At 35.1% G+C, this 27271-nt stretch overlaps 1 protein-coding gene and 1 non-coding gene across 2 annotated transcripts in view; one reads left to right on the forward strand and one right to left on the reverse strand.

The window, feature by feature from the left end:
• The first annotated feature begins 510 nt into the window (after nt 1-510).
• The window catches only part of LOC144373294 (transport and Golgi organization protein 1 homolog), a 32247-nt gene continuing 5486 nt past the window's right edge, over nt 511-27271 (forward strand). Inside the window, exons 1-11 of the mRNA XM_078036389.1 lie at nt 511-613; nt 22521-22597; nt 22838-22915; nt 23004-23114; nt 24187-24258; nt 24438-24542; nt 25186-25308; nt 25407-25512; nt 26512-26567; nt 26656-26746; nt 26918-27056. Of these exons, the coding sequence (XP_077892515.1) occupies nt 511-613; nt 22521-22597; nt 22838-22915; nt 23004-23114; nt 24187-24258; nt 24438-24542; nt 25186-25308; nt 25407-25512; nt 26512-26567; nt 26656-26746; nt 26918-27042 (1047 nt within the window). The 3' untranslated portion in view covers nt 27043-27056. The remainder of the gene's footprint in view (nt 614-22520; nt 22598-22837; nt 22916-23003; nt 23115-24186; nt 24259-24437; nt 24543-25185; nt 25309-25406; nt 25513-26511; nt 26568-26655; nt 26747-26917; nt 27057-27271) is intronic.
• Nucleotides 5958-6064, reverse strand: LOC144373309 (U6 spliceosomal RNA). The gene has a single exon (XR_013433036.1). It is a non-coding gene; the product is annotated as a U6 spliceosomal RNA (small nuclear RNA).

The raw sequence follows: 27271 nt of genomic DNA on the forward strand, positions 1-27271 counted from the left end.
GCTTATAAACTTTTGAAAAAAGAAATCAATCCTCATCTAGAAACCAAAGAAAACAAACAAGAAATGAGTATAATTTGGAAGATTTTAAAGAAAACTGAAACCACAGCCAAAAGGGTAGACATGATGGACAAGGAACGAGGTGATATGGAAATGGGAAAGGAGGAAAGTCCTCTGGCAGATGAGGCTTCTTTATAAATTTGACTGTATAGTTCAGTCATCCTTTAAATGGGATGAAAACAATTAACCCTCCCGTATCCTTGCCCAGTTGTTCTCATGGGCTCATGCCAGGACATGGAGGGCAGTGTTGTGGTATCTGGAACTGTGTGCTGAGGGGGAGTGCTGATCATTGGGCTTAAGTGGGGGTAGATAGTGTCATCCATCTGGCTCAATGCATTCTTCTCCCTTGTAGAGATGCAGCCACCCCATGAAGATGATTTTCCTAAAGAGAACACAAATCGTCTTAATAGAAATCTTCATGAAGAGCCAAACCTCCTGCGTCATCATTTTAATATGAACCATCCTGAAGAGCCCAGCCTCTTGAATCAACCTGTGACTGAGGACATGGGTGTTTCAGAAGTGTCTCAGATCCCAAATACTGAGAAAGCAGACCCAGGTAAAGCTTGCCAATTTTTCTCTACAAAGTAGAGGCATTACCATAATGAAGGCTTTCAAGGATATTTGTTGCCAAAGGTACGAAATAGAGCAGAGAGTGATATAGGTACATGTGAGTTCAAAAAAAAATATCTTAAGTGAGAGAAAAGCAAGAATAAAGATGACTAGAAATCAAAAATAGGCCAGAGACTGTAACTCACCTAAAAGCAAATGTTTAGGTATGACTAGCTTGTGTAAACCATTTACAACTAAAATATTTTTCTTCAAAGGCCTTATGCTCTAAAACTGTAGTTTTCAACCAGACCAACAGCACCAGAAACTCTAGGGGTGGGACCCACAATCTGTGTTTAGCAGGCCTTCCAGGAAAGTCTGGCCTAGTACAAGTTAGCTTGAATAATCACTGTTCATAGTCTCATAAATTCTGTGTTTTTCTTCCATTTTCTTCTAAATGGAATATAATATAGCTCAAGTCCTGTTTTGACTTGCTTCCTGGACATGGTAATTAAACTTTTTCAAATGCAGTCAATGGTCCAGATCTTTATACTATATACTTACAGCAAACAGTACAGAACTGCAATCGATTTTAGATTGACACTTACGAATACTTCATCATAGTGCACAGTATCCAGTGGGAGATGAGAAACAATTTTTCAAAAAAATCCCCAATAATGGCATCAACAGCATTCTACTTTTGTGTTGCTCACTCTCATTTTATCAGTAAATTAGATGATGACTAATTGTTTATTTTAATCCATCCAGTATGGTGCTATGAAGCCATAATTACTGTATTTTGTGTTTTTAAAGGTTCTGGTCTGTAAGCATAGCTATAAGCATTATCCTGCACCAGTGCAGGGCTTGGCAGCACTGATCTGAACCTCCCCCCACCATCTGCACACACAGAGTGTAGGAGAACTCATAGCAAGGGGGGATTCAGTTAATTTGAGAAGGAATAACATATGAGTTCTCCCATTTTCCAGAAGACATTGCATCCATATATGAACACTACTGACTTCTGAACTGTCTTTAACTCTATAAGGTTATGAAAATGAATCACGCACCATTACGATTTGTTATTTTCATGCTCCAAAACTTTCAAGAATAGGGAAAACTTGACTTACAAAATTAAGAATGAATTATTTCCCTGGCCTTTTAAGTTCCACCACAAAATGATGTCAATGACCTTTAATAGGTAAAATCTTCCCAAATGTCATTTAATGTGTCTCAGGTGCTGAGATGCTGAGCCAATGGGGCAGACTTCACCAGCAGTCAAATTCATAGACCAATAGTGAATGGAGGGCCTGGGGTTGTAGCTCAGTGGTAGAGCACTTGTCTAACATATGAGGCACTGAGTTTGATTCTCAGCACTGCATACAAATAAATAAAATAAAAGTCCATCAAAAACTAAAAAAAAAATTAGGCAAAAGCTAAAAAAATAGTAGTGAATAGAATCTCAGGGTTGAGAAAGACCTTAGAGGCAACTGGTCCAACTTCTTAATAACTGCATGCTGGACTCCTGCTGTTTAATCAAACATACCCCAGGCTCATGTAACTCATACTGAAATTCCACCCCTACAAGCTCTCAGGTCTAACTGGAATTCTACCTCATTCACAGAGCCTCAATGCAGGTCTGTACCCAATTCCCTTTAGTCTCTCTTGGTACTACTGTGTTCTTTTTAAATAGTTGTCATCTGTCCATTCAATAAATAATTGTTGAGTATCTCTGCCAGGTGCCAGATACTGTGTTAAGCCTTGGCCCATTCCACCTGCAAATCTGCAAACCAAGACTCCCTCTCTTTCAGCTTTCCTAAAATTTTAAACACAAAGTTTCACCAGCACTAAATCCATGTTTTTTGAATGTGACCCTGTCTATATATCTCTGGTTTTAAAAATTTTCCTTGAGTAAATATTGTTCTGGTAGCAGTTGTATGGCCATGGAAGTAGTGGAGAGTAGACTGGAGATTGTTCATTTTATAATTGAAGGGTTTGACAGTTCTAATTAGGATTTTGAAGTTTTCTTCTCTGTTGTGTTAATTGTCTTTAGGAGAGCCACATATTCCAGGCACTGTGACTCATATATTTAGTGAAACACTCGATGAATATTGAAACTGAAGAGAGACAATTCTTATTCTATAGCATAAAATAAAATAGCAATTTCCCCTTTCAATTTTAGAGCTACTTATAACAGAAGGTACTCCTGTTGATGCTGCTGATACAGAAAACCAACTAGAGATAAAGGTCGAAGAGCCAGCAGATGCCACCCTTTTGGACAACATACTTTTCTTGTTATATTCATTCTTGCTTTATTTGTCTAAGATGGTAAGTTTGACATAGTTTCTTCAATTAGAATGTTGATTATTTATTAGTTTTTAAGTGGCTTCTGGTCATGAAGTGAAAAACTTAAAATGTCTTTATGAAAATGACTCTTGACCCTTTGAGTAGATAGCTCCTGAAACAAAAGCCATAGGGGTGTGGCTTTAATGGCTACTTGGTTTAGCACATGAGGAAGATTTGCTGTCTACCAAGGCTAGACATTTGCACACCTGTAAAAACTTGGTTCTTCCCCTCAGAACCTTTCATTCTGGCAGGGAGATAACAGCATTCACTTGAAACACAGTAAGATAATGGCAGAAAGAGAGGTATTTATTCGATGGTAGAACATTATTGTCCATAAATGCATTTATTATGGTTGGAAGGGTGATCAGTAAGGTCAGAAAGTGGTTGAGATGTGATTGAAGCACAGGCAAAAGGCAAACAGGAGTCTGACATGTGGTTTGTTGTTGATTAGACACGCTGGGGTGGTGGGGGAAGCTGGCAGTCAGAAGAAATGTGTTCAGAGAAATGGAAATATGAAGAAAGGATATTTGGGGAGGGCAGGAGAATGTGAATAGTTGGTGTTGTAAAGTGTGAAGTTGGAGGGGGATGGGCCTGTTGGAGAGGCCAGCAAATCTTAAAGGAAGTCATGAGCCAAAGTAGCATTAGACCATTAATAGTGGGGATCCTTAGAAAGTTTTAAGAATGAAAGGAATTAGGTTAGATCTGTTTCTTAGAAAGAGTCACTTAAGGCTGATCTTTCTAAAGAAAATCATGATCCAAACAAGACATTTAATCTGTCTAGAAGCTTATCTAAGCATTTTAGGACTTACCTCCCCCCTATTGGTATTTGTTGATATTTGACTTTTAGAGTTTAATTATAGGAATGAGAAAGCTTTTAGAGGTTGGAGGATAAGATGGTCCTAGTGCCATTGTGACAGTAATCCTCCTCAACTGAAGTTGTTTCCTGTAGGTTGTGTTATTTCAAGGCTTGTGTAAGAAAGATGATGTTGTTGTTTTCCTTGTAAAATGTGTAGATTTTGAAGCCAGGTAGATCTGGTTTCAAATCCCAAGGTTATCATTTAGACATTTGGGCAAATAACTAAACTTTTGAAAAAAGTTTTCCTCATCTGAAAAATGTAGATAATGCTTACTCCAATCATAAGAATTAAATGATTTGACAAGGTAAAATGTCTGGTGAGGTGTCTGGCATTTTGAAGGGTTTTACCCCTACACACGCCCTAATTCTCATGTAGACAGTCAGAAGGTGATATAAAGACAATGAATACTTGGGGAGGAAAGACTACCAGGGTGGAAAAGATGTGGTGGGGAGAAACAAATCATTTTTCAATTGGCTCCATGTTTGTTCATGATGGTGGCAGCCACCTGGGTAAGGGGTATGTACGAGCCAGGCAGTTAGAATAATTATATTTCCAGTGATTAAAGCAGTCTTCTACAGTCATAATTTGATTATCAGAATGAATCAGCATCACTTGGAAAGTTAACAGCCTCATGATATGGGAAGGATTTCTTTATTCATATTTTTTAGGTATGCACAGAGCCCTCCTCTAGGTCTAGGTCAGGGGACATGAATGTGGTGCAGGTATGGTCAGTGATTGTACGGTGATAGGTAAGACATAGACGTGAGTGGCAAAGAAGAGGCACAATGTTAGGAGACTGATTTGAAAGGAGATTTCAAAAAGGCATTTTGATGGCCCAGTATGTACAGGACATTGTGTGAGGACTAAAAGAGTCTAACAGGTGTAAGGTATGATTGTGATTTTTGAAAGCCTTAAGAAAAGGACTTAACAAATATATGCAAAAATTATGAACAAGTCAATGTAAAATCTTAAACAAGTAGTATGATATCTGATAGGACTGGAGAGTAATAGGCTCTGATGTGTTTGGGAGATGTGCACCAATCAGATTCATTGATCAATGGAATCTTAGCAGAATCTTAGTGTTAGAAGAAACCTTGGAAGGCTGTTAGTCTAGTTTCTCACTCATTGCTGTTATTTTCTTTACTGTGGCCCTGACGAATAGTTATGAGGCCTGTACACCAGTATTTCCTAGCATGAGTCACTCTCTTACAAGGCTATATGTTCTTCTGTTGTCTAGTTCATCCTTGTATTGACTCCAAATTTTCCTCCACATGATTTCCTCTATAAAATTGAATTCTTTTCTACATAGAAATCCTTTAAATATTTGAAGTTATATCTTAATTTAAAAATTATTTTTAGTATTTTTATTATGGAAACTTTCAAATAAGAGCAGAGAGAATAGTAGGGAACTATAGGTAACCATAACATACTGTATATTTTAGAATACTAGAAGAAAAGATTGTGAAAGTTTTACCATAAAGAAATGATGTTTGAGGAGGTAGATATATTTAACTGATTTAAACGTTACATAGTGTATACATGCATCAAAATGTCATGTTACCTACTTCAATAATTATAATGTTTGTTTCTATGTACTAGTTAAAAAATAAATTTAATTAGAAAAGCTTTAAAGAAAAGCATAGAGAATAGTATAATGAACCCACGGGCCATCACACAACTTAACAGTAATTCCTTGATAGCCAATATCAGTGAGTTTTTAAAATTTGTTCTCATTGGTTATACATGATAGCAGAATGCATTTCAATTCATTGTATATAAATGGAACAAAACTTTTCCTAGTTGTACACAACACGTGTAGTCCTACATGTACCTCGGGTAATGTGGTTCATCTCATTCCACCATCTTTCCTATCCCTCTGCCCCCTCACCTGTCCTACCTCCCCTTTGCCCAAAGTTCCTCCATTCTTTCCATGCCCCTTACCACCCACCTCACCCCCATTATGGGTCAGCATCCACTTTCAGAGAGAACATACAGCTTTTGGTTTTGGGGATTGGCTTACTTCCCTTAACCTGATATTCCCATTCACCCGCAGATGCCATAATTTTTTTCTCTTTTAATGCTATAAGTAATATTCCATTTCATATATGTACCACAGTTTCTTTATCCATTCATCTGCTGAAGGGTTGGTTCCACAAAACTATGGAATACTTCACAAATGTGGGTGTCATCCTTGCTCGGGGACTATGCTGATTTTTTCTGTATTGTTCCAATTTTAGTATATGTGCTGCCAAAGCAAGCACACTCTGAGTTTTAACAAATGTAGATACCCATGTAAAAACTACCATAATAAAGATATAGAACAGTTTTTTTTTTCACTAGAAAAGGGGTTTCCTTGGGATCCTTCCCAGTGAGTGCCTTCACCACCTGTTCCAGGCAACCATTGATAACTTTTTTTTTAAACTATAGATTCATTTTTCCTACAGTACTGTTTCATATATATGCCACTATAAGTGGACTCATATCTAGGAGTGCAATTGCCTCCTACATTTAATGTATGTTTTTGTCTTATGTGATACTGTCAAGCCATGCTAAAAAATGACCACAATCATTTTATACTTCCACCAGCAATTTAGGAGACTTCCACTTGACTTCATCTTCACTAGCACTTGGGCCATTTTAGTGGGTATGTCTTTGTGAGTTTATTTCCTGATAATTAATGATATTGAGTGAACTTTTTTTTTCTTTTGAGATAGGGTCTCACTAACTTCCTTAGGCCCTTGATAAGTTGCCAGCCTCACACTTGGGATCTTCCTGCCTCAACCTGGGATTGATTGCTGGGATTACAGATATGTGCCATGATGCCAGGATCAAATACTTCTTCATGAGCTTGTTGACCATACTGTTTTTGTATGTCAACTCTCTCTGGCTAGCTGGAATCCAGACTTCTCCCAGCTCAGTGCCAACTGTGGAATTGGTTAGCTTATAGTTGTTCTTGGCCCTCACAGGTACTGCTTAGAATGTAGCCCCAAACTGAAGACCACCTCCATGCAGATTTCTGGAACTCTTTTTCTTTGTGGCTCCCATGTTTCTGGTAGTTTTCTCTACATATTTTTGGCTGCTTAATCTCCTGGAACTCTGGTCTCTCTCTCCTCAGTGAGACTGTTGTGCCCCATTTGTGTTCCCCTTTTCAAACTGAGGTCTAGAGGGTGCCTCCAGGTAGAATGCTCACCTATTTGTTCTCCTGCTCTTAGGGGTGACAGTTGCATGTTCCTTGTGGCTTTCTATCTGAAAAATAGCTCTTTAAAAATCTTTTTTGACTGGGCATGATGGCACATGCCTTAATCCTAGTGGCTCGGGAGGCTGAGACAGGAGGATCACAAGTTCAAAGCCAAAAGTGAGGTGCTAAGTAACTCAGTGAGACCCTGTCTCTAAATAAAATACAAAATGGGGCTGAGACTGGGGATGTGGCTCAGTGATCAAGTGCTCCTGAGTTCAATCCCTGGTACCAATATATGTATTCCAACTTTCTGGTTGCTTTCAGTGGGAGAACAAGTGTCATATAAGTTACTCTCTATTGATTTCTCCTTTTGTTGTAACTTTTTGCAATAATTGAAAAAAATATGTTTGTGGGACTTCTAGGATATATTGTAGTTTGGGTGAATAAATGACATCCCCCTGGTACAACAATTTAACCTGTTTTCTCTATTGCCCTTTTTTTTGGTGGTGCTGGGGATTGAACCTCGGGCTCCATGCATTCTAGGCAAGTGCTGAGCTAACAACCTCAGTCTCTCTCTGTTGCTTTATATTTCTTGGAAATTGGTAGTCAGGTTTAGGTTCAATTCTGTTTCTTATGAAAATTTAATAGGAAATATTGCATTGACATCTGCATGTCCTCTCCTTTGATGTTGACTACTAGTCAACAGTGACCTTGGTGAGATTTGCTAATATATTACAGGTTGCAAAATAGCAATGGTCTGAGTTGCTGGGATTTTTCTTTCTTCATTTAAAGGCTGGGATGCCTATACAAATAAAAATTTATGATTGATTATTCTTTCTTTTTTTTGGTACTGGGGATTAAACTCAGGGGCACTTGGCTAGTGAGCCATATCCTCAGCCCTATTTTGTATTTTATTTATATACAGGGTCTCACTGAGTTGCTTTAGCAATTCACTTTTGCTGAGGCTGACTTTGAACTTGCTATCTTCCCTCCTCAGCCTCCCAAGCTACTGGGATTGCAAGTGTGTGCCACAGCGCCTGGCTATGATTGATTATTCTTTACACAGATATTCAGTTTGTATAGTTAAGGCAGGAGATAAACATTTGATTCCTTTTCTTCATTTAAACACTTTTCAGAATAGTAAGGTATTATTCTAGCATTATCAAATGATACCCAAAGTGGCTTTTGAAATCTTTTTAACTTTTATTTAAGAGTCAATATGATGTCATGCATTTAAAAATATTTGGTGTGTTTAATCCAGTTAGGAATAGTAATTGTTCTTATCTGATGCTCAATTTCTCCCCCTTTTGCCTTGTAGAAGCCTCTTTATCTTGGCTCCTGGGACCCTTTGCCACCACCTAGTGGTCATTGTTACCTGTTTCCCTTGCTTTTGAACTATGAGATGTTCCAAGTTCATCTTAAACATTTCCTATCCAGACCTTGAAGGAACTATTTCTCTAAAAGAACTTTGGTTTCTTTCAATAGGAAATGATATTTAGAGGCGACCATTCCAAGTACTAGGATTGCTTATTGCTCAAATTGACTGTCATTTGTAAGCCATTTTAGTGAACAAAGCTCAGAAATATGTGGGGATTTTTGATCATGTCATTTAGATAATTCCCATGAAAATTCAGGATGTTAGAGAGATTTTACTTCACTTCATCTATCTTAGATTTGTGTTTTCTTTCTCTGATGTTGGAGTTCCAGTTTTCAATGACATAAATATAATTGTTTACAGTCTTGTGCCACTTAATGACGTTTTGGTCATTAGTGCATAATAATGGAGCTAAAAAATTCTTGACACCTAGTATTTTTAATCTTTTTTGTGTTTTGATATGTTTAGATATATAAACATTTACAATGTTACAATTGTCTACAGAATTCAGTATAATAATATCTTATAGGTTTTTATCCCCAAAGCGATGATATACCATATATGAATACCTACGTGTGGAAATGGCTATATTTTCTAGGTTTGTATAAGTATACTCAATGATGTTTACACACTGAAATTGCCTAAGATGTGTTTCTCAGAATTTATTCCCATTATTAAGCAACACACGACTATATTTATGTTGTTTAAAATACTTTCAGGAATGTATTCCTGAAATGAAATGAAATTCTCTTGTCTTTAAGCTATATCCCACTAAGGTATGTTTGAAATAATTCATTTATGTGGTTTGTCACCAACATGATATCACAGGTTGTTTCATTTTTGCTTTCAATATTTAGGTGTTAATTTTTAAAGATTTTTTTATTTATTTTACAATTATTTAAATATTTAGAAGAGCCAAAGTTAATTTGTGAAAATAAGTTGTTTCTGTTTTCTGGTACTGGTGATTGAACCCAGGGCTCCTATCCACTGAGCCACATACCTAGGCTCTTTATTTTTTATTTAGAGATAGTTCTCACTAAGTTGTGTAGGGACTTGCTAAGTTGCTGAGGCTAGCTTTGAACTTGTGATTCTCCCGCCTGATTTTGAAAGAACTCTAGCTTTTGTCCCAGTTCTGTCTACCCTGATATTACTCTCTTTTATAGTTAACTTTTAAAATTTATTTCATTATGCATTCTGCTATTAAAAAAATAAGCAAATGAGAAAAGGGATATGCAGCTCAGTGGTAGAGCACTTGCCTACCACACAGGAGGCCATGTGTTCAATCCCCAGCACCATAAAAAGAAAAAGAAAAGCAAATGATTTTTACATCTAGCTATGATAGCTTTATATAGGTACTGGCTTCACCTTCCCAACTGAAACAACTAAAATAAATATGAAAAAAACCCCACAAACATATAAAATTTTAAGATCCAGTAACATTGAAGATCAAGCAACAAAGAATGATTCTGGAAACATAAAGAACAAATGCTATGAGCTCTTTAGTTGCCCCAGCTTTTACTATGTTAAGATTCCCAAGCCATGACAAAGAAGGGGAAGTCAGGCAGAACCAGAGGATACCATGAATTGAGAGATGGTGCTGAGATTCCAGGAAAACCAAAGTGACTAGAATTCACAGGGTGGAGTACCAAAAGAAGGTTGCTACATTGAGAGACAATTCTGGAAATCTGTGAACGGCTCTCTGAGTGTTCAGCAGGGTATTGATCTGCACATAAGTGTGATGAAACTGCTTAGCAAGTCAGAGAAACCATCTTAAGTGATTAGAAGGAATAGGTCTTAACACAGGGACCAGAATAGCACCTGGAAAAAACTATCTAAGGAAGTTGGGTAGAATAATCAGAAGGGTGTTACCTCGGACTGACTATTACAATTTATGTCATACCTAACAAATATTCAGACCCAAGAGAATCAAATTGTTTCCAGTAATTTAATTGTATACGAAATATTAAGAATAGTAATTCGTAATGTATGGCATCGAATCAAAGCTTACCAGGCATGCAAAGAAGCAAGAAAAATACAATCCACAATGATGAGGAGAAGAATCATCCAATCAAAGCCAACTGAGAACTATCGGAGATGTTAGAATGAGGTAATGGCATTTTTTAAAAAGTCATTACTACTATATTTCGTGTGTTAAAAAGGTAAAAAGAGATATAGAAGATATATTTTAAGAAAATCAGACTTCTAGAGTTGAAAATATATGATAAACACAGTGGATGGGATTAATGCCAGAATAAGCATTGTGATGAAATTATTAGTGAACTTGAGGACATAGCAGGAGAAGTACCCCAAATGAAACAGGGAAAATTTCTTCTGTTAAAGAAAAGTGAAACAGAGCATCAGTGAGCTGTGGGACAGTTTCAAGTTGAGCTATGAGAGGTATTCAGAAAAATATTTTAAGAAATGATGGCCAAAAATTTGTGAAAACTGTACATCTGCAGATCCAAGATATTAAATGGGACTACAGTACAAAAAGCATGAATAAAGCTATATCAAGGTATATTATATCATAAATAAATTGCTCAAAACCAGTGATAAAGAGCAATCTTAGCAGTTAGAGAAGACATTTATGTAGAGAAGAACTAAGGATGACATCAGATTTCTTGTCAGAAATTAGGCATAAGAGAATATAGTGGAGTGATACCTTTAATATATTTGAAGAGTAATAATGTTGGCCGATAATATCATGCCCAGTGAAATATCTTTCTAAAATGAAGACTTGTACTGACATACAAGCTGAAAGAATTCACCTACACTTGCACCAAGACAGCAGATGGAAATAATGGAATAAAGGAGTAAAGAACACTGAAAATGGTGACTGTGTGCATAAATATTTAAAATAATTTTTCTTATTTGAACATTTTAAAAAGTCATTGACTGTTTAAAGACAAATATCAGTGTAGTATGGGACTTAGAAAACATGTAAAGTAAAATACATGACAACAGTATAAATCTCAGAAGGGTAGTAACTATTGTAATGTTCTTATTGAATATGTGAAGTAATATAGTATCATCTGAAGGTAGATTGTGACAAATTAAAGATGTATGTTCTAAACCCTGAAGCACTAAGATTAGAAAACAGAGTTATAGCTTAATAAGCCAATAGAGGAATCACTAAAAATACCGATAGTGGTATTTCTGCAAAAGAAGACAGAAAGAAAAGAAAAAGAACAAAGAACAGAAGGAACAAATAGAAGATTATATTAAGCTTACACCTATGCACGGCAGTAATCCTATTAAGTGGAAAGTATCTAAATACATCAGTTAAAAACAGAGATTGTCATATTGCCTAAAGAAGCAAGACCCAAATAGATGTCTAAGGGAATAACACTGTAAATAGAAAGACACAAATAAGTCAAAATTAAAATGATTGAAAAAGGTATCTCATGTTAAACACTAGTCAAAGGAAATCTGGAGTAGCTACATTAAACCAAAAGAGGTTGTGGGGCAAAATATATCATCAGGACTAAAGAAAGTTATTTCCTAATGATAAACGAATCAGTCAAGATTATATAATAAACCTAAATGCTTGTACTTTTAATATTAGACCTTCAAAATACATGAAGTATCAAAATTGATAGAATTATGAGGAAAATGATGAATCCTATAGATTACATTTAGAGATTTCAATATCCTCTCCTCAGTAATTGGCAGAAAACGAAAAATAAAAGTAAGGTTGTAGAAAGTGTGAATGACATAATCAATCCATCCATTTGAAATTAATTGACATTTATAGAAAACCCCCAAGGAGCTTGGTGCACATGGAACATTTACCAAGATAAACTATATTCTGGATCTTAAAAAAATTATCAGTAAATATAAAAGTATTCAAAGTCAGGCAAAGCTTATTCTCTGAACACAATAAAATGAGAAATCAATAATGGAAAAATCTGGAAAATTCTCAAATATTTGAAAACTTAAGTGCCAGGCTGCTATCTGCTATCTATCTATATCTATATGTATATCTGTATCTATCTATCATATATATATATATATATATATATATATATATATATATATATATATATATATATATATATATATATATTGGTATAAATGAACAACACAGTACATTTCTTTTTATGTGGTGTTGGGGATCGAACCCAGTGCCTCACACATGTGAGGCAAGCACTTTACCACTGAGCTACAACCTTAGCCCCCACTGCTAAATAATTTTTGAGTCAAATAAATCAGAGAAGAAATTCATATTTTGAGTTGAATAAAACTGAAAACAATATATCCATTTGTGCAATGTCACTAAAGTGTTATTGGAAAACTTATAGCACTACCAGGCCCAAGATAGCTTTATTAAAAAATAAGTCTCCAGTCATTGACTTAGTTCCTACTATGAGAAACTAGAAAAGGAAAAATAAGTTAATCTCCAAGTAAGCAAGAAAAAAAGATATAATAAAGACCATAAGTCAGTAAAATTTTAAAAAAAGGAAAATAAGAGAAAATCAATGAAACCCAAAGCTAGTTCTTTAAGATGAATAAAATTGATCAACATCTAGTGAGGGAAATAAAAGAGGAGACACGGGTTACCAATATTCGCAATCAGAGAAGGGATATCACTACAGATTTCACAGATACTAGACTGATAATGGGGATATTATGAACAGTTTATGTTAATTAACTTGACAATTTAGATGAAATGAAGAAATTTTATTTAAGCCACAAATTGCAAAAGTTCACTCAAGAAAAATAGACAATTTCATAAACCTTGTTGACTATTAAAGAAATTGAAGGTATAGGTAAAAACCTTTCTTCAAAGAAAAAAATATAAGACCAAGATAGCTTTATTGGTGATCCAATTAAACCTGTAAGGAAGAAATGATACTAATTCCTAATAGTAGTAGTAATACTAAACCCTTGTAGAATATTAAAGCAAGGAAATAGTTCTCCTATGAATCCAGTGTTATCACTACACCAAACCAAGACAAAGATATAATAAGAAAACCACATACCTCTCATGGGATCTCCAATGAATCTGTACAGAAATTCTAAACAAAAATTTAAGTCAAATACAACAATATGTAAAAGGAAAATACATCATAGACAAAAACTAGACGGATGATGGGGATTTATGTCAAGAATCCAAAATTTATTTAACATTTGAAAATCAATTAAATTTACCACATTGATGTACCTAAAAGCACAATCTTTATGTTTAGCTCGAGAGATACAAAACAAGCATTTAAAAAATATAGCAGAGGGGGGAAATGTTGGGGAGTAATATTGGCCAAATTATATTGTTATTTTGTGTGCATGTACAAGTAGGTGACAATAAATCGCATCGACATGTAAAAAAAAAATCAGCCCTGATTATTAATTAAAAAAATTTTTTAGATGTTGATTAACTTTTATTTTATTCACTTATTTATATGCGGTGCTGAGATTTGAACCCATTGCCTCACACATGCTAGGCAAGTGCTCTACCACTGAGTATCAACCCCAGCCCCTCAGCATTGATTATTGATGTAGATAAACAAACAACAAACTAGGAATAGAAGGGAGCTTAAAACATCCTCTGAAAAAATGCAGCTAACCTCATACTTAATGGTTGATAATTGAATACTTTTCCCCAAGATCAGAAACCAAACAGAGATGTCTACTCTCATTACATCTATTCAGCATTGTACTGGGGTGCAGTAAGGAAATAGCTAGTATACTAAGGCAAGAAAAAGAAATAAAATGCACTCAGATTGGAAAGGAAGAAATAAAATTCTCTTTCTTTTCAGATAACATGAATATATATAGATACAATCTGGTATGATCTAGAAAAAAGCTATTGTAAGGTTGTCAGATAAAATTTACATCTAAAAGCAATTATATTTTCTATATATTAACAATGAATAATTAGAAATTGAAATTTTAAAGATTTCCATGTACAATAGAATAAAAATATGAAGTATTTAAACATAAACGTGGCAAAAACTAAAATGTATATATTAAAAACTATAAAATATTGCTGATAGAATTTAAAGAGAACCTAAATGGAGAGATATACCTAATTTATGAGTCAGAAGACTAAGGTGTCCATTCATCCCAGTTTAATCACCAGAGTCAACATTATTCCAATCAAAATCCCTGCAGAGTTTTGTAGAAAATGACTAGCTGATTGCAACGTGGCTTCAAGACTTAATCTAGGGCTGGGGATGTAGCTCAGTGGTAGAGGACTTGCCTAGCATATGCAAGGTCCTGTGTTCAATCCCTAGTACCATACGAAGAGGAAAAAAAAATATTCTAAACCTACAGTAATCAGGATTGCAGACAAAACATATTGAAACAGAGCCAAGAATTCAGAGATAGATACACAATATATATGGCAACAGTCATTGACAAAGATGGAAAGACAAGTAGAGAATGGAAAGTTTTTTCAGCAAATGGTACTGAAATTACTGCATATTTATATGCAAAATATTGATCCATGCCTTGCATTAGACACCAGAATTAACTCACAGACTTAAATATTAAACTCAAAACTACAAAACCTCTAGGAAAAAAATAAGAGAAAAATTTTTGTTGAACTTAGGTTTGGCAAAGATTTCTTAAATTTGACAACAAAAGCATTAAAAAGGATTTGACAATGTGGGATTCATCAAACTAAAACCTCTGTAATTCAAAATACACTTTGAAGTCAATGAAATAGACAAAACACAAGCTGGGAGGAAATTACTGTAAAGCATTTATCAAGACTTGCATCAAGGATATATGAAGAACTCTTAGAACGCATTAGAAAAAAATATAGTCCTGTAAAATAACACTTCATCAAAGAAGATAAACAGATAGTAAATACATTAAAAATGCTTGACATAATTATCAGGGAAATGCAATTTTGAAGCATAAGAGTTACCACTACACACTTATTAAATATCTAATATTAAAGACAATTGTGCTGAGTGGTTGGAGAAGAGATGGAGGAACTGGATGGGTACACATCTGGTGGGGATATAAAGTGGTAGAATCACCTTCTTAAAAAGGTAAACATACACCAGTCATATCCAACCATTCTTTTCCAAAGAAAAGATAAGTTATATAGCAATAGGAGGAATTTTATATCAGTGTTCTTGGCTATTTTATTTGTAAAAGCCCCAAACTGGAAAAAAATCCAAATGTCTATCAATAGATGATAGAAAAATTGTGGTATGTACATGTAATGAAATGCTACTCAGCAATAAAAATAGATGATAGATAAACTGATGTAGATGAATCTCAAATTATGCTGAATAAGAGAAGCCATAGAAAATATAATATATTATCCCATACACATAAAACTTGAGGAAAACAAAGCAATCTATTAAGATAAGACATTTTGCTGGAGGAATGGGAAAGTGGGGGGCAAGAAAGAGGGGTGACAAAGGGCAAAATTACCTAGAGAATGAGAATATTTTTGGAAGTAAAGGATGTGTATATTATCTTGATTATAATGGTGATTTCATAATTTCATGTTAAAATTCATCAAATTGCACACTTTAAATACATGTAATTTATTGCATGTCAGTTTTACCTCAAAGCTATAAGAAATAATATATTCATCTTTTTTCACTTTCTAAGATACAAATAGTATTCTATAAATATTTTTCTCTACTTCATTTTTAAAAAATGTATTCCGGAAACCAGCTCTTAGCAGTATTTAAAATTATTTTCTTTCTTCTTTGGTTTATTCAACAACTTTCATTGATGACGGTTATTTCAGCCTTTTGTGACCATCTTGTATTGTTATAATTAATGCTTGAATAACATAGTTTGGTAAATACAAGTTTTAAACATTTGTTGTTGTATTCCCAGTATCTTTAGAAATTAGGGCTGGTGGACTATAGCTCAGCAGTAGAGCACTTGCCCAAGATACCCTTCCCCAGCACTGAAAAAGTTAAAAAAAAAAAAGTGGGATTGTTGAGTTAATAGGTAAATATATAAGCAGTTTTGGGAGATGTTGCCAAATCTCATTCATAAGGGTTGTATCATTTTGTATACTTATTAGCAGTGTCTGAGAATTTGTATTCCCCCACATTCTCTCACCTACTGAGTATGTTGTCAAACGTTTGGATCTTGCCAATGCAAGTGAGAAATGGTGTCTTGGTGTGGTTTAATTTGTATTTTGTTCATTATGAGCTAAGCAGAGCATGTTTCCATATGTTATAGCTATTTGCATTTCTTTTCCTGAGATCTGTTTATTTCTTCAGCCCATTTTTGTATAGGTTTGCTGGCCATTTTATTTATAATGTTCTTTATATTTCAGGAACATGATTCTTTGGACAATAATATGTTGCAAATATTTTTTCTCAGTTTGTCATTGTCAAACTGCGTGTGTGTGTGTGTGTGTGTGTGTGTGTGTGTGTGTGTGTGTAGCAGGTTTAGATACAGCCAGGAAAGATTTTTTCAATGAGGCAGGTTTTGCCCACTCATAATACATAGAAAATTTCACTTAATATTTTCTAGTACTTGTTTATTTTCTATTTTACATTCATGTTTCTTATCCATTTGTAGTTTATCTTTTGAATAAGTAGAGAAAAATCCAATTTTATAATTTTCCATGTGGTAACGCTACTTATTAGAAAGTCTATTTTCCCCAAACTAACTTTTATTGTACCCCAAATGTCCAGTTGGTTCTGTTTCTGGATTCTCTATTCTGTCCCACAATCTCTATGTATTCCTGGGCTTGGACGAGGGTACATGAATTAATTATATAGTCTGCCCTCCCTGTACCCTTCATTGCTCTTCTTTTTCAGTGCTTTCCTGCTTATTCTTGTTCTTTTGAATTGACTATATTCAACTTGACGACAGATTTTTAAAGATCCACAGATGTTCATTTCCTCCCCAAGTTAAATGTCCCCAGTTTCTTCAATTTTTAGCACGTGCTTTTCGGGCTATTCATGATTCTGTTCTTTTCCACAAGTCATGCAACCCTAAAATGTGGCATCCAGAAATGAAGCCACCAGCGTGGGGTGATAATGACATGATTCCTTAGGGTTAGGCTTTTTTAAAAAGAGTGTCATCCACAATTGGAGAAAGTAACAGGACTAGAGTGAGCAGGGAAGGAAAGCCCAGTCCGAGCAGTAGTCCTTTAGAAGGGAGCAGGAGAAGCTTCTCCTCTTCTGTCTGCACTTTTGGGGGCAGGTAGGTACCTGGTGTCTCAACACGTTGACAAAAGGGTTTTGCTCTGGGAGGGGCTGGGAGGCCTGACTTTCTCCTTTTTCCTAGTCTCTGCCTATAATCCCCTTCTGCTAGTTTCCCTGGCTTCCTCCAGGGCCTTCTAAATCGCCGGTCCTCTCCAAGTTCCGGGGACAGGTGAGCCTCTTTCCTTCTGGAGTCCTTTCATTTGGACTCTTCCACTTGGCTCTACTGGCGCTGTCCCCCGCTGGGCTCCGCAGTTGGTTCTTCCCGCTCCCCGCCACGCCCCTCAGCATCCTCTGTCTGCTCACTGCAGTCCACCCAGGGGCTTCCTCTGATGACTGGTTTTACGTGCCTTGGGCGGAAAGCGCCTGTGGTGGAGGAAGGCAAAGTTCACTCCCAGTACCCGCCCCCTGCGCTGGGTCCTACTGAAGTAGGAAACGGTGAAAGAGAGGGTCCTGTGCTGTTCTGCAGGGAAGCGTCGCTTCCACTCAGCCGTCCCTACACCATGGACTCAGTACCTGCCACTGTGCCTTCTGTCACTGTTTCCCTGGGGGACCCAGAGCTCCTGGGACCCCTGTCGGGTGGCTGAGTTCTGGCGGAGTGGGTGCACTGACTGTCGTGGTGACGGAGAAATGGAGTGTGTCAGGCCCAAGGCAGGCAGGACGTGACTGTATGGTTAAGCGAGGCTGGTGAGAGTGTACTTGAGCTCTCCCCACTTGCACTTTTTTTTTGACGGAATAAAGGTGACAACCTCATGGTATGTTCTGAAATGCAGCCAACAATCCAAACAGCTAATGTTACTACAGGTCTTTTCCCTAAGGAGACTGCTGGGGAATTGGGCCCAAGTGACAGTTATCTCGTATTACGTGTAGAGGGCGGTGAAAACAGGGAAGAGTTGGCAGGTGTTTACTGCACTGCCTTTGAGCAACCATTTAAAATTAGGCTCTGAATTTTATAGAAGGATGTTAAATTCAGAGAAGTTTATCCAAGCCAGTTTTCAAGAGTTGTCTGAAATTATATGTCACGTATCTGTATATAAGAGTGGAATGGAAGTAAGATTTAAAATCTTATACATATATCGTCATTGTTTTTATTTGTTGCCATAAAATTAATTAGTTCTTTCATGTATTTAAGTTTTGTCTTAAATGAATATTTTAAATTATAAAAACCAGGTTATCTAAGAGAAAAGAATGATCCAGAGGGATTCTAGCCAGGTGTTAGACTATGTGATGATATAGGGCCTGTTACAAACTGGAAATGTATGCTCAATTTAAAGTATTTAGATTCGGGCTGGGGTTGTGGTTCAGTAGAGCGCTTGCCTAGCATACATGAGGCACTGGGTTCGATCCTCAGCACCATATAAAAACAAAACAATGTGTCCACCCTAAAACTAAAGATACATAAATAAATATTTTTAAAAAGTATTTAGATTCATTATACTTGAAAACACTGGAAGCGAACAAAAAATATGAGACTGCCAGTATCCTCTCTCTTGAAGAAGCTATTGGAAAATATTGAGGAGGTGGATTTCTGATGAGGAAGTTGGTTTAGAATTGCCATGATTCTTTGTGACTGTTTTGTTATAAATTTAAGGTTTCCCATTTCTTCTAATTTGTCTGTTTAAGCTGTTTACTACATTGCCTGATGATACTCAACCTGGGCCTGATTTTTATGGACTACCATGGAAGCCTGTAGTATTCGCTGTTTTCTTTGGGATTGTATCCTTTGTCATTTTCTCTTGGAGAACTGCTCTTGTGAGTAAATTAACTTACTTATACCTTAGCACATAAGCACAAGGATTATTTTATATAGTCACTGCCCCCCCTTTTTTTCTTTTTCAATTGCTAAAACACAAAATAGTGGTTTAAGTCAAACTAACATTATAAAATAATTTAGTGTGGGTGCAGTTGGTAGAACTGGTAATTCTTACAGCCATCCTGACCAGTAGTTTCATATGTATCAGAAGTCTTAAAAGTGGGATAAAAGATGGGATAGGTTAGATAAATATCCTTTTATGTAGCATATATGTCTAGTAATCTATCTTAAAGAAATAACTATGCTTTGAAGATTTTGGTAATGTTTTTCAATGGAACAGTGTATTAGATTGAAGACTTAGCACAACATAATTCATTTAGGGGTTATTGTATGTTCGATTAGTGGAATAGTAGGCAGATTTATTTATTTCAAAGCTTTGAGGTACAGAAAATGCTCACAATTAAATGTGAAGTGGGAAAAAAAGCAGAAACTAAGATTTAAATGTCGATGAACTGTATGTTAATATAAACATACAAACAGGGGGAAATGCTGCAAAGAAATACAGTAAAGTGAGAAAAAGGAGATGATATAATTTTTCCAGTCTTTTATATAAATTTTTCCCAGATTTTATGATTTGATCATATGTACAGAAAATACCTTTTTATTTGGAAGTATAGATTATGTGTTGTCCAAAAATCCATTAAATGTTTTGTTCATTAAGGTTTTTTTTTTCCTGAGCAGAATTAGTCTATCTCTGTGTATGTGTGTACATATATGTATAAGTGTGTGTGTGTGTGTGTGTGTGTGTGTGTGTATATATGTGTATATATATATGTGTATATATATATGCGCTTATACATACTTATGTTTGTACTGTAGGTATATATATGCGCTTATACATACTTATGTTTGTACTGTAGGTCATTCTGTTTCATAGTTATTTAACATAATTGGAAGAAAATTATTTTAGGTAAATGGACTTTGCATATGAAAAGCCTAACAGTTAAAGAGGCCAAAAGCATTGGATACAAATCTTTTCAAATCTGAGTGTTCTTTTTCTGATTTCTTAATTATTTCAGACATATCATTGTTAAGATAAGTTTCCTCTCCTTGTACAATTGAGTGTAAAATCTCTTAAAAAGTATTCCCTTCTTAAATAGAAGAATTGTTTGCCTGGATTCCTGTGAGGAATTTTCTAATCTCAATGAACTTTTTCTCAGCTAAAAGTAAAAAGGAAATAGAAGGATAAAGAGAAGGGAAAACATTTTATATTTCTCTCTCTTGTTTCTTTCATTTCAAGAACCCTGGTACCTGTTTCTCTTTTCACTAGGTTATGTGGGATGTGGTTCCTAGCTTGTTGCTCCTCAGTTTCAGCATTTGACTTTAAAACTTTAGTCTCCCTACCTTAGATGACTGCTTTTATGCTACTTCCCATTTTCCTCTGTTGTCATTTTGAGTAAAAGGTTAGCAAGGCTATGACATTAAAGAAATGTTCATTTTTTTCTGTGTTGGAGTTTTCTGAATGCAATTTCCTGTTACGAAGATCTCCTGGATGATCCGTGGACACATCTGAATATCCCATCACCATTTATAACATTTGAAAGGACAAGTAATATGCTAAGTTACAAAGAAATTTAGTGATGTTTTAAAAAAATTTCTGCTTAGGTTTTATTATCAGGTAGTTTATTGCTGTTTTTTGGAAACGATTGTTTTTGTCCTTTCCAGAATATGTTAATTGTCATTTCTCTTATTGCTTGTGCATTTTCTTCAAGCAGTCTTTCCTTTCAGATTTCTTGCTATATATTTAGTGGTTTGCAGAAATAAGATGATGTAGCCTCTTAGTTTCTAAATTCAGCCAATAGCCAAATTTAAATTGGAGTTCTAAGATGTTTTCTGGTGAGTGAAAGTGGCATATCTTAGTACAAAGATTATGCATTTAATATTGTTTCCTCAGATTTCTTTTGAATAGTCATTGTTTCTAGACTTTATCCTGGTTATTTAGAATTGTCAAGTAAATGATTTTCAGTATACACACACACACACACACACACACACACACACACACACATACACACATCTTTGCTGTGAAATAAGGTACATATCTTAGTGTTTTTATGTCAGAGTCTATTTATGAAATATCACTACCAATTAAATTTAAAAGGCTTGTTAACCTTTACTTATTTTTAATCCTATAAATTATTATCCTGAACCAGAATGTTATTAAATTCTCACTTGGTTATGATTCTGACTGTTGTTTTAGGAATGCTGTTTCTATTGAGCAGATGTTTGACATCAAATTTAATCTTTTTTCTCTCTTCTAGGTAAAAGATAGAGTATATCAAGGTAAATTTTTAGGTTTATTAAACTTGTAATAACCCTTTGTATTGGTGTTTGATGTGTGTTTCATGTATGTTAGAAGTAGATACAGTGACTTTTAATGTCTATTATCTTTTTTACCTCCTGAAAATTTTACTATTCCTAGGTTGCTAGCATGGATAATAGAGTAGATGATGATGGTTCCAACTCTGAGATAGGAGATAAAGAGGAGGAACAAATTGTGGATAGGGAGATGATGATAAGTTTTAATTTGGGGCAGATTAACTTTGAATATTGATGTAATGCAGATGTATTACATTTGAAGAGTATTTCTATTTTAATGATTTAATCATGCATTAAGTAATTGAGTAGATAATTTGAAGAATGGTAATGTGAATCAGTATGTTTTCATTTCTGTTTTTCTTTGCAAAGAATTAAATGATTCCATTTTCGGAAAAGAAAGTGTTTTGAGAAGGGGGGAATATCAAGCTACAACACTTTACTGTATTTCCCATCTGTGAAATAAACTTAAATTGAAATATCATTTTGGATGGGAGGGGTTCCTGGGATTGAACTCTGGGGCACTCTACTGAGCCACATCGCCAACCCCCTATATTTAGAGACCAAGTCTCACTTAGTTGCTTAGTGTCTGGCTCTTGCTGAGGCTGGCTTTGAACTTGGAATCCTTCTAGCTCAGCCTCCTGAGCCACTGGGATTACAGGTGTGCACCACTGCACCCAGCAAAATATCATTGTTCTTATATTTTTCTTAAATTCTAATAATTTTTATACTCTTATTGCTAATAAGCATAGATTGCTTTTTAAAAGCATAATAGTTATGCTAAGAAGTATTTCCTCATAGTACCATATAACATGTCTTTGCTTTTAGTAGATTGAGTAATTGAATTTCATTTAGTGATTGTAATAATCTTGTGTATTTCCCCCTTTTAGTCAATGAACAGCAAATTTCCAAAAGGTGAACAATTTCATGAAAGAAAATGAAGAACTAATGCAGAAATTGTCAAATTATGAACAGAAGGTATAATTATTTTTTTGTTTCTTTCTCCCTTGGTTCTAGCTTGAATCATTCCTACCTGTTTTAATTTAAAAATCATATTTTAAAATTTTTGTTTCATTATTTCCTACAAATCATTCAAATTCTAAACAGTCATATGTATTAAGTACTGCTTTCTTCTGGAAAGGGTCACTTGTTTGGAAGTAACTTGTATGGTAGCACTATAATTTGTGTATCTTAATTCTGAATGCTTTATTTACATAGATGAAGGAATCAAAGAAACAGGTCCAAGAGACCATGAAACAAAATATGATTCTTTCTGATGAAGCAACTAATTATAAGGTAAAAATCCCTTCTTTGGGGGGAATTACATTCTAAACTCAAAAGTAAATGTAATGAGTGAGTAATCTTGACACCTTTTTTTTTCCAGGATAAAATGAAGCTTCTTGAAAAAGCTAAAGAACTTCTGGATGAGGGAGCTAAAAGTCTTCATGTTATGTTAGAATCTGAGAGAGAACAGAAAGCTAAGAATCAGGACTTGGTAAGAGTTTTGCTGCTAAGTATTACTGCAATTTGGCTTTTGAAATATTTTGTAAAATTGGTTAAGTTGAACTTAGTCCAGCTGTTAACTAAAGTAAGATTAGGAGTCAAGGAAGTTGAACCCACTTCTGCCCATTTTGTGGAACTTTTAAGTACTGATACAACAACTTAAAAATTTTTTACTTACATATTTCATTTTCAATTTCTATAAGTTTCTGTAATTACATAAAAGTTGCAAAAGATGGTAGAGAGTGTGTTCTGAAATATCCTACCCCCAAGTAAGCTTGATCACCTAGCTGAGGTAGTATTTATCAGATTTCTCCACTGTAAAAATTCTTTCCAATCCTTTTCATATTGTATTCTTTGGAAGTTACCATGCACAGCCCACAGTTAAAGTATGAAGAGTTACAAGCTCAGGATGCAGCTCATGGTAGAGCACTTGCCTAGCATGCATGAGGCCCAGGATTCAATCCCAGGCATTGCAAACAAAGATTGCAGATTTATGTCCACTTCCTTAAGGAGCAAGTATCTTTATAATTTTTTTGGAATTCTTCTGTATGTGAGATTAGTCTATTCTTCCTTAAATTTTATCATTTTTTACTTCAGATAAGAAAATTTTAAAAATGATCTTGGGAAATTTTTTCTCTATCACTAGAAAAAAAATTACTAATTTGAACTGGTTTACTTGAAACAGTAATTAATTAGTTAATTTTCTATGCTTTAAAACATTTTATTTACTTATTGCATTATGATTTTCTATACTTTGAACTTTTTTCTGGTTATTTCATAAACAGTAAGGTTGTGGATGCCATGAAATATTGATGACTTCATTTTCCCTCATCTCTTTCAGTTCTTGATTTTTTGCTTAGTCCAAAGCTGGATCCCCTGCATTTACCTGAAATGTAATGGGATGGCTTGACAAAAATTTTGTTGTGTTTATCTTTTTTAGTATATATATGTATGTGTACATACACACACACACACACACACACACACACACACACACACACACATATATCAGTATTTCTACTGAAATCCTAATGCATATTTTGTGTTCTGTTTTCACCTGGCAGATAATGGAAAATAAGAAATCTATAGAGAAGCTTAAAGATGTCATTTCAGTAAATACTTCTGAACTTTCAGAGGTAAAGCTGCCAACTATTGCTAACGGATATTAGTACTACATCTTAGTTTTGTTGCGGACCAAAAATTTGAGGTGTGCTAAAATGTGCAAAAAATGAGAACTATATGATGTCTTGTTTGGGAAAGTATAACTTTGTTTCTTCTTTGGAATTAATTCACTAACTGTAGTGTTTTTCATTAGCTTCAAATTCTCCTTACTGAAGCTAAGCTTCGTGAAGAGAAGGTGAAGTTGAAATGCTGTCAGCTTCAGAAAGAAAATACCATGCTTAAGAAGGAGAAAGAGCAGGTAAAGAAAATTTGATGTCATACATAATGTAAACTAGAGAAGTGAATATCATTATCTTGTATCTTTCTTGGATCTGTTTCTGAGGTAAGGAATTTTCATGTAGGACCTTTTCTAGATATGCAAAGTTTAAACAATGCTCCCCAAATTGAGTGCATATATATGGTCTCCATCTGTTTTGGATTTTTGGATTATTGCTTTTCTTATCAAATGTCAATCAGTTATTAACTTGCATAGCCTCAAAGAAACTTTTTAAACCAGAAAATTAAGTATTTTATGATCCTCTTTTGAATAGTTACTGATTCACCGGCCAAGGGAAGATTACATGATAAGGAATCTAAATTTAGGAGACAGTCATATGTGCCCAGCCATTCCTCCTGGAGATAAATTATTTGAATTGGCAGCAATTTTCTGGGGAATGCAATAAACAGGCTCAACTTCCTGATAGCTCTGATGTTCTTACTGCAGCTGTGAGAGTTGGGGCCACTCTGCCCTCTTCCTTAACCAAGGTCTCAACCCCCTCGATTGAGGCAGGCCACCGAGGAGTATGGCTCTCTATTTCTTTGTCTAAGTCTTGTAGTCTTGATATATCCAGTGCAGAAACCCCTCCCTAACCCATAGGAATTCATGTGTTTTGACTTTTCAGTTGCAGCAGGAAGTAAAAGACTGGAGTACATCACACGCTGAGCTCAGTGAACAAATGAAATCATTTGAGAAGACCCAGAAAGATTTACAAGTAGCTCTTAGTCAAAAAGATGATACTATTAATGTAAGTTTATACTCCAAATACATGTTTCATCTCATGAATTCTCCTGAAATCTTCTGAATTAAAATCGAGAGTCTTCCAACCTTTTGCTTCTTTTCTAGGCTTTGACTAATCACATTACACAGTTGAATCGGTTTCAATGTGAATCTGAATCTGAGGATCAAAGTCGAGATGAGTCAGATGAATTAACCAATGGAGAGTTAGCAGGTAAGATCAGTCTCAGGGAGGTTGAATCCTTTTTTGCTTTCCTGTCTTTAATTAAGTATACAGATGCCACTTTTCAGCTGGCTTAATTTTTTCTTAAGCTTCAGGGTTGTAGACACATATCACTGGATCTATAGATATGTCTGTTGCATTGGCAGAGGTGGGTTGTTGGGGTATAATGTAGCAATAGGCATGTGAAGAACACTGACTTTTTCTATCCTATTGAAAACTAGTAAGTACACTGCAGCTACAATAGTCATATCCTATACCTCTAAGTATTGAACATTCTACAGTAAGAGAAATTTATTTCTTAACTTATGCAGATGATACTTGATTTTGATACTCATCATCTCTATGGCTCTGTGGTTTTAAGGTCCACAGTCAGTCCAGAGGCAGTTGGAACCATAACTAAGGCTGTGAGAACAGAGGCTAGAGACTATCAGAAAGCTAGAGAGGGAGTGTAACAGTATTTACTGATGAGGAAAATATTTCCAGATGTTTTCTCCCAAGTTGGATATTGCTTACATAGCAAGTATTTCAAACCACACCTGGTAGTAGATTCAGGGAGAAAATAGAGGATTGAATCTTTCTAAACAAGACACTTATTGCCCAGGTGAAGATAGATCTGAGAGAGAAGAAAAGCTTTTATCTTACAAGAATAGCATAGATAACATTTTAGTTGTGCAAACTAGAAATTCACCTTTTTTTAAGACAGACACAGTACTTTTATTTATTTTTATGCTGAGGATCAAACTCAGTGCCTCACACATGCTAGGTGAGCACTCTACCACTGAGCCACAACCCCAGTCTGAAATTCACCTCTCTCTTTTTTTTTAAATCTAAGCTTGCAATTCTCTTAAAAGTCATTAGTCTAATCAGTATAATTATTTAATTGATTTTTTTCTTCCAGTGTTTGAACACAATCATTCTTTAGTTTAGGGAAGTTAGGAGAATATAGAGTTAAAGTAAGGAAAGAAAAAGCTAAAGTCTTTTGTTTTTTAGGTGATTGGAACGAGAAGATCAAAGATCAAATTAAGCAGATGATGGATGTCTCTCAGGTATAGTTCTTTCTAAGAGTCCCATAGTACCTGTGAATTCTTCCTGTGCCTCACTTTTAAGAATACCTCTCTTTTCTGCAATTTTTAGACAAAAACTACAATATCAGTAGTTGAAGAGGATCTAAAACTTTTACAACTTAAGCTAAGAGCCTCGATGTCCACAAAATGTAATCTAGAAGGTGGGTTCTTCTTGAGAAGAAATTGCCATGTTGGAAAGACTTAAAAATTTATTGGAAAGATAAAGAATGGCTTCTTGCTTTCATGCTTTTTACTTTTCTTGGCACTACTCCCTCAAACAAGTTCTTAAGTCCTTGTACACATATAGAGATAAGCTGTTTTATCCTTTACAGACCAAATAAAGAAATTAGAAAGTGACTGCAATTCACTACGGTCTTCTAAAGTTGGACTGGAAGAGGAATGCAAAACTCTTAAGCAGAAAGTGGAGATTTTAAATGAACTCTACCAGCAAAATTAGATGGCACTAAAAAAGTAAGATTTCCATTGTTTGTTATTGTTATCATTGTGTGAACTAACAGATAATTTTATCTAGTAGAGATTTGTCTTTTTTCCTTTGTGTTTTGTTTCCTATAAGTTGCATTTTTCTTTCCATCATCAGTCTTAAGAGTCCTGAGGTAGTTGGAACCATAAACTAAGGCTGTGAGGACATCGTAATCAATTGTCAAATTCATATGAAGGCAAGAAGT

Source organism: Ictidomys tridecemlineatus, unplaced genomic scaffold (genome assembly GCF_052094955.1).
Source record: "Ictidomys tridecemlineatus isolate mIctTri1 unplaced genomic scaffold, mIctTri1.hap1 Scaffold_35, whole genome shotgun sequence".
In the NCBI taxonomy this organism is placed as follows: Eukaryota; Metazoa; Chordata; class Mammalia; order Rodentia; family Sciuridae; genus Ictidomys; species Ictidomys tridecemlineatus.